Source organism: Physella acuta, unplaced genomic scaffold (genome assembly GCF_028476545.2).
Source record: "Physella acuta isolate Inbredline_101_S28 unplaced genomic scaffold, ASM2847654v3 ptg000636l, whole genome shotgun sequence".
NCBI classification, from domain to species: domain Eukaryota; kingdom Metazoa; phylum Mollusca; class Gastropoda; family Physidae; genus Physella; species Physella acuta.
The window spans coordinates 342,964-356,650 of NW_026732155.1; the positions used below are offsets into that span (position 1 = coordinate 342,964).

At 32.3% G+C, this 13,687-nt stretch overlaps 1 protein-coding gene across 2 annotated transcripts; it reads left to right on the forward strand.

The window, feature by feature from the left end:
* Positions 1-851: 851 nt before the first annotated feature.
* LOC131948289 (calcipressin-1) lies at positions 852-10,677 on the forward strand. 2 transcript variants are annotated; one of them, XM_059309835.1, is made up of 5 exons: positions 852-1,010; positions 6,064-6,407; positions 6,531-6,704; positions 7,056-7,224; positions 9,400-10,677. In XM_059309835.1, the coding sequence occupies exons 2-5, from the start codon at positions 6,243-6,245 to the stop codon at positions 9,540-9,542; spliced, it is 651 nt and encodes a 216-aa protein (XP_059165818.1). In that variant the 5' UTR covers positions 852-1,010; positions 6,064-6,242; the 3' UTR covers positions 9,543-10,677. The 2 variants fall into 2 exon arrangements, with proteins under 2 accessions (XP_059165818.1, XP_059165819.1); XM_059309836.1 differs by lacking the exon at positions 852-1,010 and adding an exon at positions 1,094-1,214.
* Positions 10,678-13,687: the final 3,010 nt, after the last annotated feature.

Genomic DNA, 13,687 nt, shown 5'->3' on the forward strand with positions numbered 1-13,687 from the left:
TGACCACAAGTGTATAAAATGATTATGGGCGTGTTCTCTAAAAGATGCCCCTACAGTGTGTAAATTATAATCATGGGCTTTAATACTCTATGGATGACCACAAGTGTATAAAATGATTATGGGCGTGTTCTCTAAAAGATGCCCCTACCGTGTGTAAATTATAATCATGGGCTTTAATACTCTATGGATGACCACAAGTGTATAAAATGATTATGGGCGTGTTCTCTAAAAGATGCCCCTACAGTGTGTAAATTATAATCATGGGCTTTAATACTCTATGGATGACCACAAGTGTATAAAATGATTATGGGCGTGTTCTCTAAAAGATGCCCCTACCTACACAAGTATCAGATACTCTATTAATTGAAAGACTGCATACATTTATTCGGGGAATATCAATGATTACTACACCACTACCCTTCACCGATGCCCCTTTCTCCCTGAAGGTTGTACGACACGGACAGTACGATGACTATATCAGTGCCATGTGTTGATTGTATATACACATTTCGGTGAATTCGGCAAATTGTGATAATTTGATAATTCTGCCTAGGTAGGCAAACCTTAGTAGACATTTAGCTTTCCTAAAAAAAAAAAAAAAAAAAAAAATTAAAAATTAATAATAAAAAATTATTTTTTTTACCCCCTTTGGATGCCCCCTTGATGTGGCTGCCCGGGGCCTGGGCCCCCTCCGCCCCCCCCCCCCCCTCTGCACGCCACTGCCAGTATTCCATAGTTATTTATTAATTATTATTACTTGACGGGTATACCCGAAAATATAAATATAGTCTGATGTAAACGGAAACGGCTTTACCGGAAGTAACATAAAATTGTTTTATGTTAGGCCTTATTCATCGATTCTTTCCCTTTACAGATATTTTGTGTAAAAAAGGGCCCTAGTCACCAGATTCTAGTCTTCAGTTGATCTGTCTACTGTCTTTATAAAGATCTAGATCTAGAAGTCTAGCAGTAAACAGAAGATACACAGACATCAACTGAAAAATATTCTGGTTTAGATTTAATAAATTAATAATTTCATGTTTTAGCCTCTCTAGAAGGAGTAGATTACTAATTACTATTCTACTACAGTGTAACTACAGTACTTACTTGAGTACTACTAGGACACTAGGACTAGATCTAGGTCCTAGGAGTAGGACTAGAAATCTATAAGTCGATAACTAGATCTATATTTAAATTATTTTTAGGATTTTCAGGTAATCTACTCTATTGTATTGTTTTAGTTTTAGGTAGATTCTAATTCAACGTAATAGGTTGAATTATGGATTTTTTAAAATAAAACATTATGTTATTTCAAATACACCATTAAGTTCCTTACCCCTTAAGAGAACATTTGACACCACATTTAAATATCTAGCTTACTCGGTTGACGAGAAAAGAGAGAATTTGAAAATTATCCGAGAATGGAAAATGAACGACAAAACGCGTTCTTACTCCTCGACCGGCATAACATGACGTCGTGGACTTGTGTCCACGAGCTTTTAATTCCCGCCATGGTAATTGCGTCAGCTTAGGTTATTTACTCACCGGAAAATAACAAAAAGCAACTGGTTGATAATTAAAACTAGATGTAGTTATTTTATTATTTATTAAATTCTATTCTACATGTTATTCATACCATTTTATGAAGTAATGAACACCTGCAAAAATCAAATGGCCATAATAAATATTTTTATTTCAAATTCTAATTTTAAATAATAAATATGCTTAAAATAATATGATAGTAATAGTTAATAGTTAAGATAGTTTATAAATACAAATACATATTTTACACTCAATTCACATTATGGGGATGATTATATTGAGTCAACAGTGTGGCAGCTGAGGTTCATACATGGTATTAGTGTCTTTTTTTTTTCTTACATTACATTTTTTTTTTCATTTTGAAGACATGACGTATGTTATTTTTTTTTCTTTTAAAAATCTCCAAACATCGTCACTCGCGTGATTGCTTGCTTATGTTTACTATCCTGTGGATGAAAAATCCCACTACGGTCGCGGGTTCACCGTGAGTTCAGTACACGTCATAGAATGAACACGCGTACACTAGATGGTCGGTGTCTTCACTTCTCTCCCCCCTCCCCCCCCCCTTCTTCAAGCAAATTAAAAAACAGACCTACTTTCCTACTTCTGGTAAATTTTTTTTTAAAGTTCGGTCATTTTTTTTAAAGTTCACATATCAGACATGCTAGACAGCCAGCTGTATAAAAAAAAAATTTTTAATTAGATCTACGTCTAGCTTAAAAAAATAAATAAATAAACGCTTAAAATGCCCGTAAACAGATTATTTAGCGCAAAAAAAAAAAGGCAGCTGAACGAGCATTTTTTAAAATATGCAGCAATGAAAAAGACTCAATGAAGTCTAAAAATCGCCCGTAATTAGGCCTAGCTCTGAAAAAGGCCACTGAACGAGCATCACTGATTATATAAGCGAATAGGCCACGCGGCGTTGACGAGGTTAACCACCGGTCACGAATGCAGCAACTGTCGGCCCACAGTGAAGAAAAAATCAATATACTAATAAAATTACTAATACAATAATAATGTCCATAATTTTACTTTTTCCGCACATGCTACAATTGAATTATAATTAAAATACTAGACTTAACAGTTCATTCCGTAAAAAACAAAAACTAGTTGTTTCAGTCTGGCAACTAGCGTAGCAATGACGTCATGATACTAAAAATAGCGGATAGAAATGTCAGCGTGGGTACCTCATTTTGGGATAAGATTTTGGAAACCAGAATCAATAATAATGTAAATATACAAGGTAAATATCTCAATTATATAATAACTTAGAGTCTGTCGGGCCGTTTTCCCCGGAGGTCGGTCGTTTTTAGCGGCGGTTCAGTTTTTACGGAGAGCGCTCCACTAGAAATCCTCTCATTATTTACAACAACAAATATCTCGATTTTTTCTGGCATTCTAAGGCATATTATCCATTTTATTAGCATTTTGCATTAAAATAATGATGAAAAATTGCGAGATTAACAGGTTTTTCATTTGTCGTGGATAGGACCCCTAAAATAAACGTAAAAACCGTCTAAAAATGACGCGTGACGTTTCAGGGTCAGAGGTCAATCCAGCCATCTAAGCAACGCGCCAGACTACAACGTAAAATTGGCCGAGGCTAGTAATGTGCGACAAAGTTGCCTCATTGACATTGTTAAGGTTTTAAAAATGTATATTGTGATATATTTTCACCAAGCTTCTTTTGGAGCTTAATATGGGTAGTCTAGTTCTATACGGTGAGAGCTTAATACATTTTTAAAGGGTCGAAAGTCTCAAGACAGCAAGCTTGCAGAAATAACTACGTATGTTTAAATGGACGGGTGATAGATGTGTTAGGGGCTGTTTAATGAACACCAACTTATGTAATCAAACTAAACGTCGCAAAAGCGTCAAAAAGGCAGTGCTTGTTGTTTTTTTTTCTATAAAATTAGCCTAACGGTCGGCGGTACCGCTACATGACGTCACGTGCGAGCGTTAACTCGGTGACGATGTGCTAAGTGGGGGAATGAAAAAGGTAGGGTTCAAGAAATGCGACTCGGCAAGCTTTTTACATTTCTTGACCCTTCTTAATAGTTCTTTCGTCCCCACTGAGAAAATGGATCACCAATGAATGACGCGTCATACTTCTACAGCTGGTCTTTCTCCCACAACCATCCAGTTTTCACGAAAAAAAACCCTGACCCGTCTCCAAAATCACATACTCAAACTCTCCCCACCACAAATCACAATTTCTATCTGAAACAATATGTTCATATGTTTGCTCTGTAATAATGCACGCTGTCATTACTATCTTAAGAGCGACGTCATTTATGAGCGATCTAATATTGATTTGCTTACTGCAAATAAAGTGTTCAAAAGTTCGACCTCCTAACAATTGTTGTGGTCTTGGATGCACACAATATTAAGTCTGATACGGACTATTAGTCATTCATGTCAACTATATTTTAAAAAAAAAAGAAAAATTACTATACAGGGGGTCATCCATAAATGATGTCACGCTTTTTTTGACGTTTTTTACCTCCCCCCCCCCCCCTCCCCTCCGTCACACGTCGTCACAAAAAGCCAGACCCCCCCCCCCCCCAAAATGACGTCACACCTCAGCCTACAACCCCCCCCCCCCTAAAAATTGCAGTTGAATTGTTTTTAAACAGCTATATTTTTCCAAAATCTTGTCTGAACTCTGTCAAAATAGAGTATTTTAATCAATTGTTATTACAATGTATTAAAACAGTTTTTTTAAAACGCAAAATAACGTCTAAAATTCGTTTTGTAACATTGCTTTTTTAAAATGCAAAAGTGTGACGTCGCACCATCTGAACCCCTCCCCCTCATCACACAACGTCACAAAATTACGGACCCCCCTACGAGTGTGACGTCATTTATGGACGACCCCCCCCCCCCCCGGCATATATTAAAACAATACAAAACAATCATATTAAACCACAAAATCAACACAAAAGACATGCGAATAGACAATTTATTGTTTTTAAAACATAGCCGCTGCTTGTATTTACTCATTGTTGTCTCAAACGGGGTAGTTTAAAGTTTATTCCAGGATATTTATGACTGGTTTGGTCTTGGATTGTGATTTGTTATTCAATTATCTGTTATGTTATGTAAAATATGACATAAATATGGCCAAATTAAAGAAATATTCATTAGTTACCTTCATCGCACATTACATGTTGGAATTTACGACGCTAAACTAAGATTTTACCTTTGTGTCATATATTATAATTATTAATAATTATAGATTATAGTCTGATAGATAATTGCATAATAAACCAAAATCAATGGCTAAAAATATATATAATATAAAATAGGCCTATAGTTACAGTATATACAATATAGTAAATTATAGTATATAGGGGCCTAGGCCTAGGCTAATCTTAATATAGGCCAGAAATTAACTTTAAACAGCAGTGTTTGCGAGCAAGATTTGCTATATAAACAGCAACCATTTTTATAATAGAGTGGCTTCCCATGAATCTCCCGCTATAAGTTTACAAAAAAAAAAAAAACAAGATGGTTGCTAAAGTAAACGAGCTTGGTTGCATCTAATGAAAATATCAAAATATGGCTAGTCTTTAATTATTAATAATTATTAGGCCTACTGAAAAGTTTTAATACAATTGTTTAAAAACAGGTACATGAATTAAACTTTTAAACGTTTTTGTAACTTTCAAAACAAATCTTCCTAAAAATGTGAAACAATTACTAAAATTTAATGACGCACCGTCTTTTCATTTTTCACATTACTAGCCTCGGTTAATTTTACGTACCTTAAGCCATAGATTACCATTTATTATTATTGCCGCTAGGGCAAATACGGCCAGATTTTCTACTTGTATTAACTTATTAGGCTATTGCCTCACTATTGGCTAGTTATTAGGGTAAAATAAGTAGGCCTAGGCTTATTTAATTATAGCCGACTATTATAAATTATGTTAATAAATTGATATAACCCTATAATAATTTATAAATTAAGGCATATAATCTCCCCTATTATTTTAAATTTTGGACAATATTTCAAGTTGTCCCTGTGAATCCCGTTCAGAACGTCCCCACAGCCTGGCCTCAGCCAACAGGCAGGCTTGTTTCATTGAGTTAAAAATAAACTCAGAACAATAATAACAATCTCCTTTCAGTCAGTCAGGTCACATATTACTACCCCACTACTGCTCAGTCCCTTTGATAATTTGCATTTATGATGTCCTTACGGAACAACTTAAAAGGAGGATGGGGGGGTCATAGTAGAGTCAAGTTGGTTTAGTAGTAACTTTCACTTACTATTGGATACTATTTTTCATTACTATTATAATATTTGTATTTTGTATTAGACACGGTATACTATAGTGTAACATAAATAGGTATACATAGAGTTAGGCTCCACTCTAGCATTAAATACGCAAATTATTTTTGGCCTTTATTATGTCTAAGTAAACCTATATTTAATTGAGTGTTTATCTTGAAGCTTTTACCTGATGTCTTGATTTTTCACAATTATTAATTTATTTTTATGTTTGAATTTAGCTCTGTGCAAATGGGAAAATACCTCTACACAAACCATTTCTTAAATGTATCTCCTACATAAAAAGTGTCAACTTCACCAAAGCTAACCCAAAAAATGGACACATCTGATGTGATTTCCACCAATATTATCATATAAAGTATCTTATCATCATTGTTATAGAAGACTTCAACAGCTCATTATGTCTAATCATAGTGACTCCATTGAGTCAATGGATGACATAGATATGGATTTATTATGTGATGAACTGGAAAATTTGACTGAAATGGTAGATGTTGAAGATGTGCCATCAGCGCTTATAATAACTAACATTGATATCAGTGTTTTTGAGGACACAGTAGCACAGGTAGACCTACACTTAATTATAGAACTTTCTTGCCAGTTTATTTAAATTCAAAACTAGTAGTTTCAAAGTTTTATTAGTTATTGAGTGTTTTATTATGTTCTAATGTTGTTTTATTATCCACAGTCAACATTTGAAAATGTGTTCAGAGAACTTGATAAAGATGTTAGCTTTATTTATCTTAAAAACTTCAGAAGAGCTCGTGTTCAGTTCTCGTCATCTGAATCCTCATCTATTGCTAGAATTCGCTATGATGGTGTAACTATTTGTGGGCAGAGTATTCGGTGTTATTTTATTCAGGTACTTTTGTTTCTAAACGCAAGTTTTTAATTTTTTAAATAATTTTTCATCTTATATTAATTATGAATGGTTGTTTTAGATATTTATTTTATTTTTTACTTTTATTTTTAGTTTTACAGTATATGTTTTTAGTTAGAAAAACATAATGATAAACATATTTTTTTATAAATTGGTATTTTGTATTAGACACAGTATACTATAGTGTAAAATAAATAGGTATACATAGAGTTAGGCTCCACTCTAGCATTAAATACGCAAATTATTTGCATAATTTGAACAAATAATTTTTTTCCTTTGTGGAAATTTTATTCTTCAAATTTTTTATCACTTTTTTTTTTTTTAAAATGCCAGCATATCAGACCGCAAAATACAGATAACACTCACTTACAACCACCTGCACCACAGAGGATGTTTTTAATCTCTCCACCTGCATCACCACCAGTGGGATGGGAACCAGTTCCAGAGGCTGAACCTGTCATTAACTATGATCTTCTTCATGCTATTGCTAAGCTCAATCCTGGTATGCTATTCAAACATTAAATATAAGACTAGCGCTGCTTTTTTAAATATTACTCTGTTTTGGTATCACTTATTGCATCCCAATTGAAAAAAAAGTGTTAACTTTAATGCTTAAAAAGACAAACTAAAAAAAGTAGTTATTGCTAAGACAGGAGAGTGTATTTACATGAGGACAATGACAGTAGATCATCACTTTGCCATTGCATCAGTTTCTCTTGTAACTGAATTTTGTGTTTGCAATGCAAGCATAAATAAGTTAAAAAACATATATTCATGTATACTATCTTGCCCATCCCACGTTGCCGCTGTCTCAGAAGAAAATCTGACACAATATTTTAAGAGGGTTTCATCAATTTATTACCAATTCTTTATTCTTAGACATTTGACCTTGCCGTCTAAATTTCAGTCACATTAATGTAAACAATGCCTGCGCTATATTTCTTGGATCATATTTGTCAGGGCAACTGAATTACCACATTACCTACTTGAGTTTACGTTAATCACTCCGTTGTAGTGAGGTAGTACACACAGGTATCAGGGAAGTAGCGAGCGGGGCACTGTCTTGAGACCAGGTTAAACTACTGGAGGGGAACCATGTAGGCCTCTAGCTCAGATTAAACATTTGAATGTCGTATGCCACTGTGTCGAAATTATGGGGTGATCTTTAAAACAAATGTGGTGCCAAATAGCACCCTGCCAGAGGACGCACCGGATTCGATTTAGTGAACTATAGTAACCCATCGTATCCATAGCCTATTTGGCTGAGTTCCCCAACGGCTATCTTAGCTACATGGGTCAGGGACGCAATTTTAAAAACACAATAAAATAGGGGTTTAGATAAATGTAATGTTTTTAATAATTAAAGCTCTGTGATGTGATATTTCCTAATTTCGGTCTGTGATTTCTTAACTTTCTTGAACTCACTGTTTTTAATATGGAGTCTGACTCTTCTGAGGTAGCAGCCCCCAAATATAATCTGACCTAAATATTTTAACTGAATTTCTTTTCTTCACAAAATGGAATCCGAATGAAAGTGCCCCATTGAAAAATGAAAATTTAAAAAAAAATACGGACCATCCTAATATGCATCGTCTATACATTTTGTAAATAGTCATTTTTAGCGCAATTTCCATTCTGGAGAATTGCGTTTATTAACCCGTCATTTCTGGATGGATGGATGAATGTATGGATGTGTGTCCGCAGCTTTAAGTCGTATCTCCTCCTCAACGAAGCAATATCGATGACTAGTTACAAAAACAATTATGTTAAGCAAGTTACGAGGATGAACATAGGCCATAAAAATTCCGGGTTTCTTTCATGGATTTCCCGGAAAAGCCAAAAAAACTCGAAAAAATTCAGTTTTTGGCCTATATCTCAGCAACCCACTTAGCGACTTGAAACATGTACCAATCGATTCCTGCCATAATTTAGAACAATATTGCCGAAGAAAGTTTTCAAAAATATCCTTTCGTTTGGTCACAAAAAATTTTTTGAATTAATTAAAATTTGGACCGAATTAGTAGGCATTTTATGCAACCACACCACACGCGTCATCACGTTCAATAGCTGCGCCATCACGTTCAATGGCTGCGACGTCACGTTCGGTAGCTGGGCGCGCAATGGTTTTTAGTCATGTTACTCTATTGTAAATAAAACATGTAAAATACTGAAAAAAAATTAATAAAAAACGTTTTAATAACTAACCAATGGTTTTACTAACCCTGCTCTTGATTTACGCTACGACAGAGCTATTTTTAGATAACACAAGGAAATTGCGCTAAAATTGTCACTAGACTTTTTTTAATTACTTGTTTTTTATAACTTGGCGTAGTCGAGTCAGTAAAGCTCATGGTTGCTAGATCGATAAGTCCCAAGTTCGAACCCTTGGGCAGATGAGGCTTGATAGCTGGTGACAGCAACACTTCTAGGAGAGACAACTCCAAAATCAAACAACTGCTGTCTTGTAGTTTGTTCTTGCTATGGAAGCAAATCCAAAAAGAAAAGCAGGCTGAAATCGGAGTCAGCTGCCTAAATGGTGCATAATGAGTTGACACATATACTTAATTGTGTTGGAGGGAGACCTAACACTAATAATTAAGAACAAAGAAGATAACACAACACGCATGTTTATTGTAGCCTGTACAAAAATATATAAACATTCAACTTGATTTCTTAGGTAATACCCATGAAGTCCATCCTCCAACAGTAGCTGCACCTGCAATTGTTGTGCATCTTTGTGAAGATCCAGAAGGTTATGAGCCTGGTAAGATCAGGCAAATGATAAAGCAGACCAAAAGGCCGGACGGTGGTACTAGTTGAACCTAGCAACTCATGCTTAAACATTGTAACTTAAATCTTTGTGTGCATTAATACTGTTATGGAAATGTTTCCTTAGAAACTTAATCATGCATAAATGTCCCTATCAGTAGTTCAGTCAAGCAAACATTAATATGTCATGTTTATAGTGTTGGCATGTTATATTTGTAGTAACATTAGCACAACTCATATGCATTAGAGTAGTAAGTGGCTGTGAGCATATGAATTATTTATTTCTAAAACTAAATATCTGTGTTTATTTCTTTAAGCCTCTATCTTCACATACCAATTTAATTAAAAATATGCTAATGCCTAGCAGTATTTATACTATACAGATGATCGATCTGGCATTTTTCAATTCTTAAACCTCCTTTTTTTACAATTTTACCATCAATTTGCCAAAAAACAAACATTTGCTGAAAAGCAATATTTCTGCTAGCTATAAGTTTATTAATATAACAGACCCCTTTTCTCATACATCACTGTTTATGTTTCAAAGCAATATTTCAGCATTTATAATCAATTAAAAATTCTTAACATCTTTATAACTATTATGGACTCATTACTGACAGTTAAAATGTTGCCTATTTTACCACTGATTATTTTACATCTAATTTCATTTTCTCAGGAAATTAGTTCATATTGAAATAATATTAAACCCCTTATGCATATCTGAAGGTTTCTAAAGCAAATTATTGGTATATGTGTTTAAAGTGTTTAGGTTTTTTCCCAAAGATTTATTTTATGATCCATCCACTGTTTCAAATAAAATGTTTAAAATGGTAGAGATTTTTTTTTTAATTTATTAAAAGTTCTTGGGATATTACTCATTAATTTAAAAATGTATTACTTGAATTCATACACATGTTTATAAAAATGTGAATTAAGAGAACAAATTCAAGAAACCACATAAGAAATTTTTTAACAAATTATATTTAAAACTAAATAATTTATGATAATAGCTGACATAGTTTATTTTTTAATTAACTGTCACTAAAATGACTATTATTTTAATCTAAATAATTACATATTTACAGAATACATTAACTTACTTACGCAATGTTTCATAATTTAAGTGATTATATTCTGAGAAGCTATGCTGTATTATATTATGCAAAAATTAAACTTACCTGCTTTAGCTATGGTTTTAATGTTGATTCATTGTTCTTATTTTAAATAGTTTTTCATCCCATCATCTTTGTGTCTTAGTTAAACTTAACTGGTTTGTGTTTTTTTTAAACATGTATTTAAACTACATTTACAGGTGTTTTTTTTTTAACTTTAAATTTGTTTAATTCGTTGAACATTTAATAACTTTGATTTTTAAATAATCAAGTGTATAAAAGATAGTTTGTTATGCTTCTATTTTTACTATACCTAAAACGCTGCACCATTAACAAAGTAAATTCTTTTGTTAGCATTAAGCAATCCAAAGTATTTATAAAATGTGTTTTCGGGTATTTTTAAACACATTGTTTATTGTTACCATTGTAAGCCTACTTTGTAATGATATAGATATAACTAAGAATAAGCCCGACAGTAATTCTCATATTTTTCCACTTTTTAACTTCATGTAGTAAAGTTCAAAGGTGCTGTAGTGACAAGAATAAAAACCTTGAAATTTCAAACTTTCAGAAGTTTCAGTTGTAATGATACTAATGTCCAAATACTCTCACTAACACAGTCTAGTCAAACATAACTAAATTGTTGATCGATTGTTCCAATAAATATTTATGCTAGACACACTTAAATTTATTTAGTGTTTAATTAAAATTCTTAATATTACCTAGTGCAATCCATTAGTTTAAAAGCTACCATTCCATTAAACTGAACTAACTTCTTAATACATAAAATGTTCAGGCATGACAAACTTTGTAAAGAAAACATAATTTCGTATGATAACTATTAATTTATAAACTTTTAAATGTAATTATTTGGGTGGAATACTTGATGTCTGGACATTTTACAAACTATCAATAATTACAAGTTATACCATATTTTGTAAATAGCCAAGATTATTTTATTTGCTTATGAGAAATATAAATGTTTTTTAAGTTAACTGTAAGCTTTTAGATTCATAATATCTTGTTTTTTTTCCATTGTTATCCTATCATACATGAAAATGTATAAATATTGATGTCAGTAAACATCTGTAAGCTAATTTGTTGTGAATGTATCATTCCATTGTGTATTCTCTCTGAAATGCCAAAATTTATATCTTACACACAGACAACTAACATTTCTTTATAATGTTTTATTGATAAGAATGGTTTGACCCAACAATTTCCAAACTGGGAGGCTATTAGCACAAACAGGTTAGCAGAATTAACAGTATGTAATAATAAAAGTATTGAATAACCCATTTTTAGATATTTCTCAGCTCCTTTTTCAAAAGTGTACAATGGTTTCAACCAAAATTATTTATAAACTTCTGTCGTTAAAAAAATAAAGCAGGCAGATTTAAAGTGTCTTGACTACATTGTGCAATTTGATAAACAGTTTGAACTCAAAAATGAAACTATTTTTTGGAGTTGTATTTCTGCTTTAGTTGCAAGTAAATTCCCATAACCAGATACTTCATTAGTTATTTGTAGAAACAACAAATATGACTCTTTTCAATTACACTTATAATTTATACATTTTTGCAAATTTGCATGCACATTTATATATGTGTGTGTATATACACACACACAGATATATATATATATATATATATATATATATATATATATATATATATATATATATATATATATATATTATTTTTATGATGGGGAAAACAAATGCAACTGTGCATAGTTGCCCACGCTATCCCTTCATATGCATAGGTCATTGAAACAGATAACTAGTTTCATCTGCCCCTTGTGTCTTGGGCAATGATGGTGATATACACATATATATATATATACATAAATGTATATATATGTATATAAATATATAATATAGATATATACATGTATATATATATACTTTATATATATATATATTTATATATATACATATATATACATATATATATATATACATATATAATTATATATGTATGTATATATGTGTGTATATATTACATAAATATATATATATATATATATGCATACATATATATATATACACATGTATACGTACATATATACATATCTTTTTATATACATGTATATGAGAGTGTTTGTAAGGTGCCAACATTTTCCAGTTGTCAAGGGTAAAAAAGTAAAGTTCCCTTTCAAACCTGACAGTCTATAGGACAAGTAAAGTAGAGTTCACTTGTTTCTGTGACCTCGGCATATGAAGAGAAAGTGTGGTCAGCACTATGCCCAGCCGCCTTTACTCTCCCTAATGTGAGTTAGGTACCCATCAGAGTTGGGTGGTCTCAGGGACAGTCTACTGACTTGAATTCGAACTCGAGACTTACGGTTTAGCAATCCTGCTCTCTGCCGCTAGACCACTCCGCCCCTCAGTTGTCAAAAGTGGGCATAGTGAAAAACTGTTTGGAAACCACTGGTATCAAAATCTAAATTAGTAATATTTTTTGTTTTCGTTATAAACCAACAAAAATATATATAGTTTTATAATTTTTGTCCTTTAACTTTAACCATAAAACTTTTTAAATCAATAACTAAATAATTAGGATATTTTAAAACAACTAGCTATTATTATGAATTAATATCTTTATAGGTCTTTAGAGAAATTTTTAAAAAACTAATAAACATGTTAATACTTGTATACTTTTCTTTATTCCCCAGGCATAGTATGTTTAAGCTGCTATTTAAGTAAATATTACTGCAGCTGAAAATGTTGTATAAGATATCTATATTTTGTTTCAATATAAATAATTTTTATGATGGTTTCCCCTACATCTTATTTTTTTAATCAATCACGTTCTAAAAAAAAAAATGGCAATGCACACAAGATTTTAATCCAACACTTTGATGACATTAAACATTTCATCTGTGATAAATCTCTTCATGCATACATTTCTCTCTTCAGTGCCTCCTTGTTTTGTGGATATTCCAATTTCTTTTTTAGAAACAAATATTTGTTCTCACTCTTGTGTTTTTCCTTCGATTTTTAGTTGGTTTTATATTTTTTTACAACCATGTCAATCATCATTGCATCTGTAAATTACAAGCTGGTACCATTTGTTGTATAGC

Bases quoted from the DNA above. Each gene is read 5' to 3' on its own strand.
- LOC131948289 (XM_059309835.1), top strand. From the start codon at position 6,243: ATGTCTAATCATAGTGACTCCATTGAGTCAATGGATGACATAGATATG. The intron at 6,705-7,055 runs GTACTTTTGTTT...TTAAAATGCCAG, and splicing joins TTCGGTGTTATTTTATTCAG to CATATCAGACCGCAAAATAC. The intron at 7,225-9,399 runs GTATGCTATTCA...TTGATTTCTTAG, and splicing joins TATTGCTAAGCTCAATCCTG to GTAATACCCATGAAGTCCAT.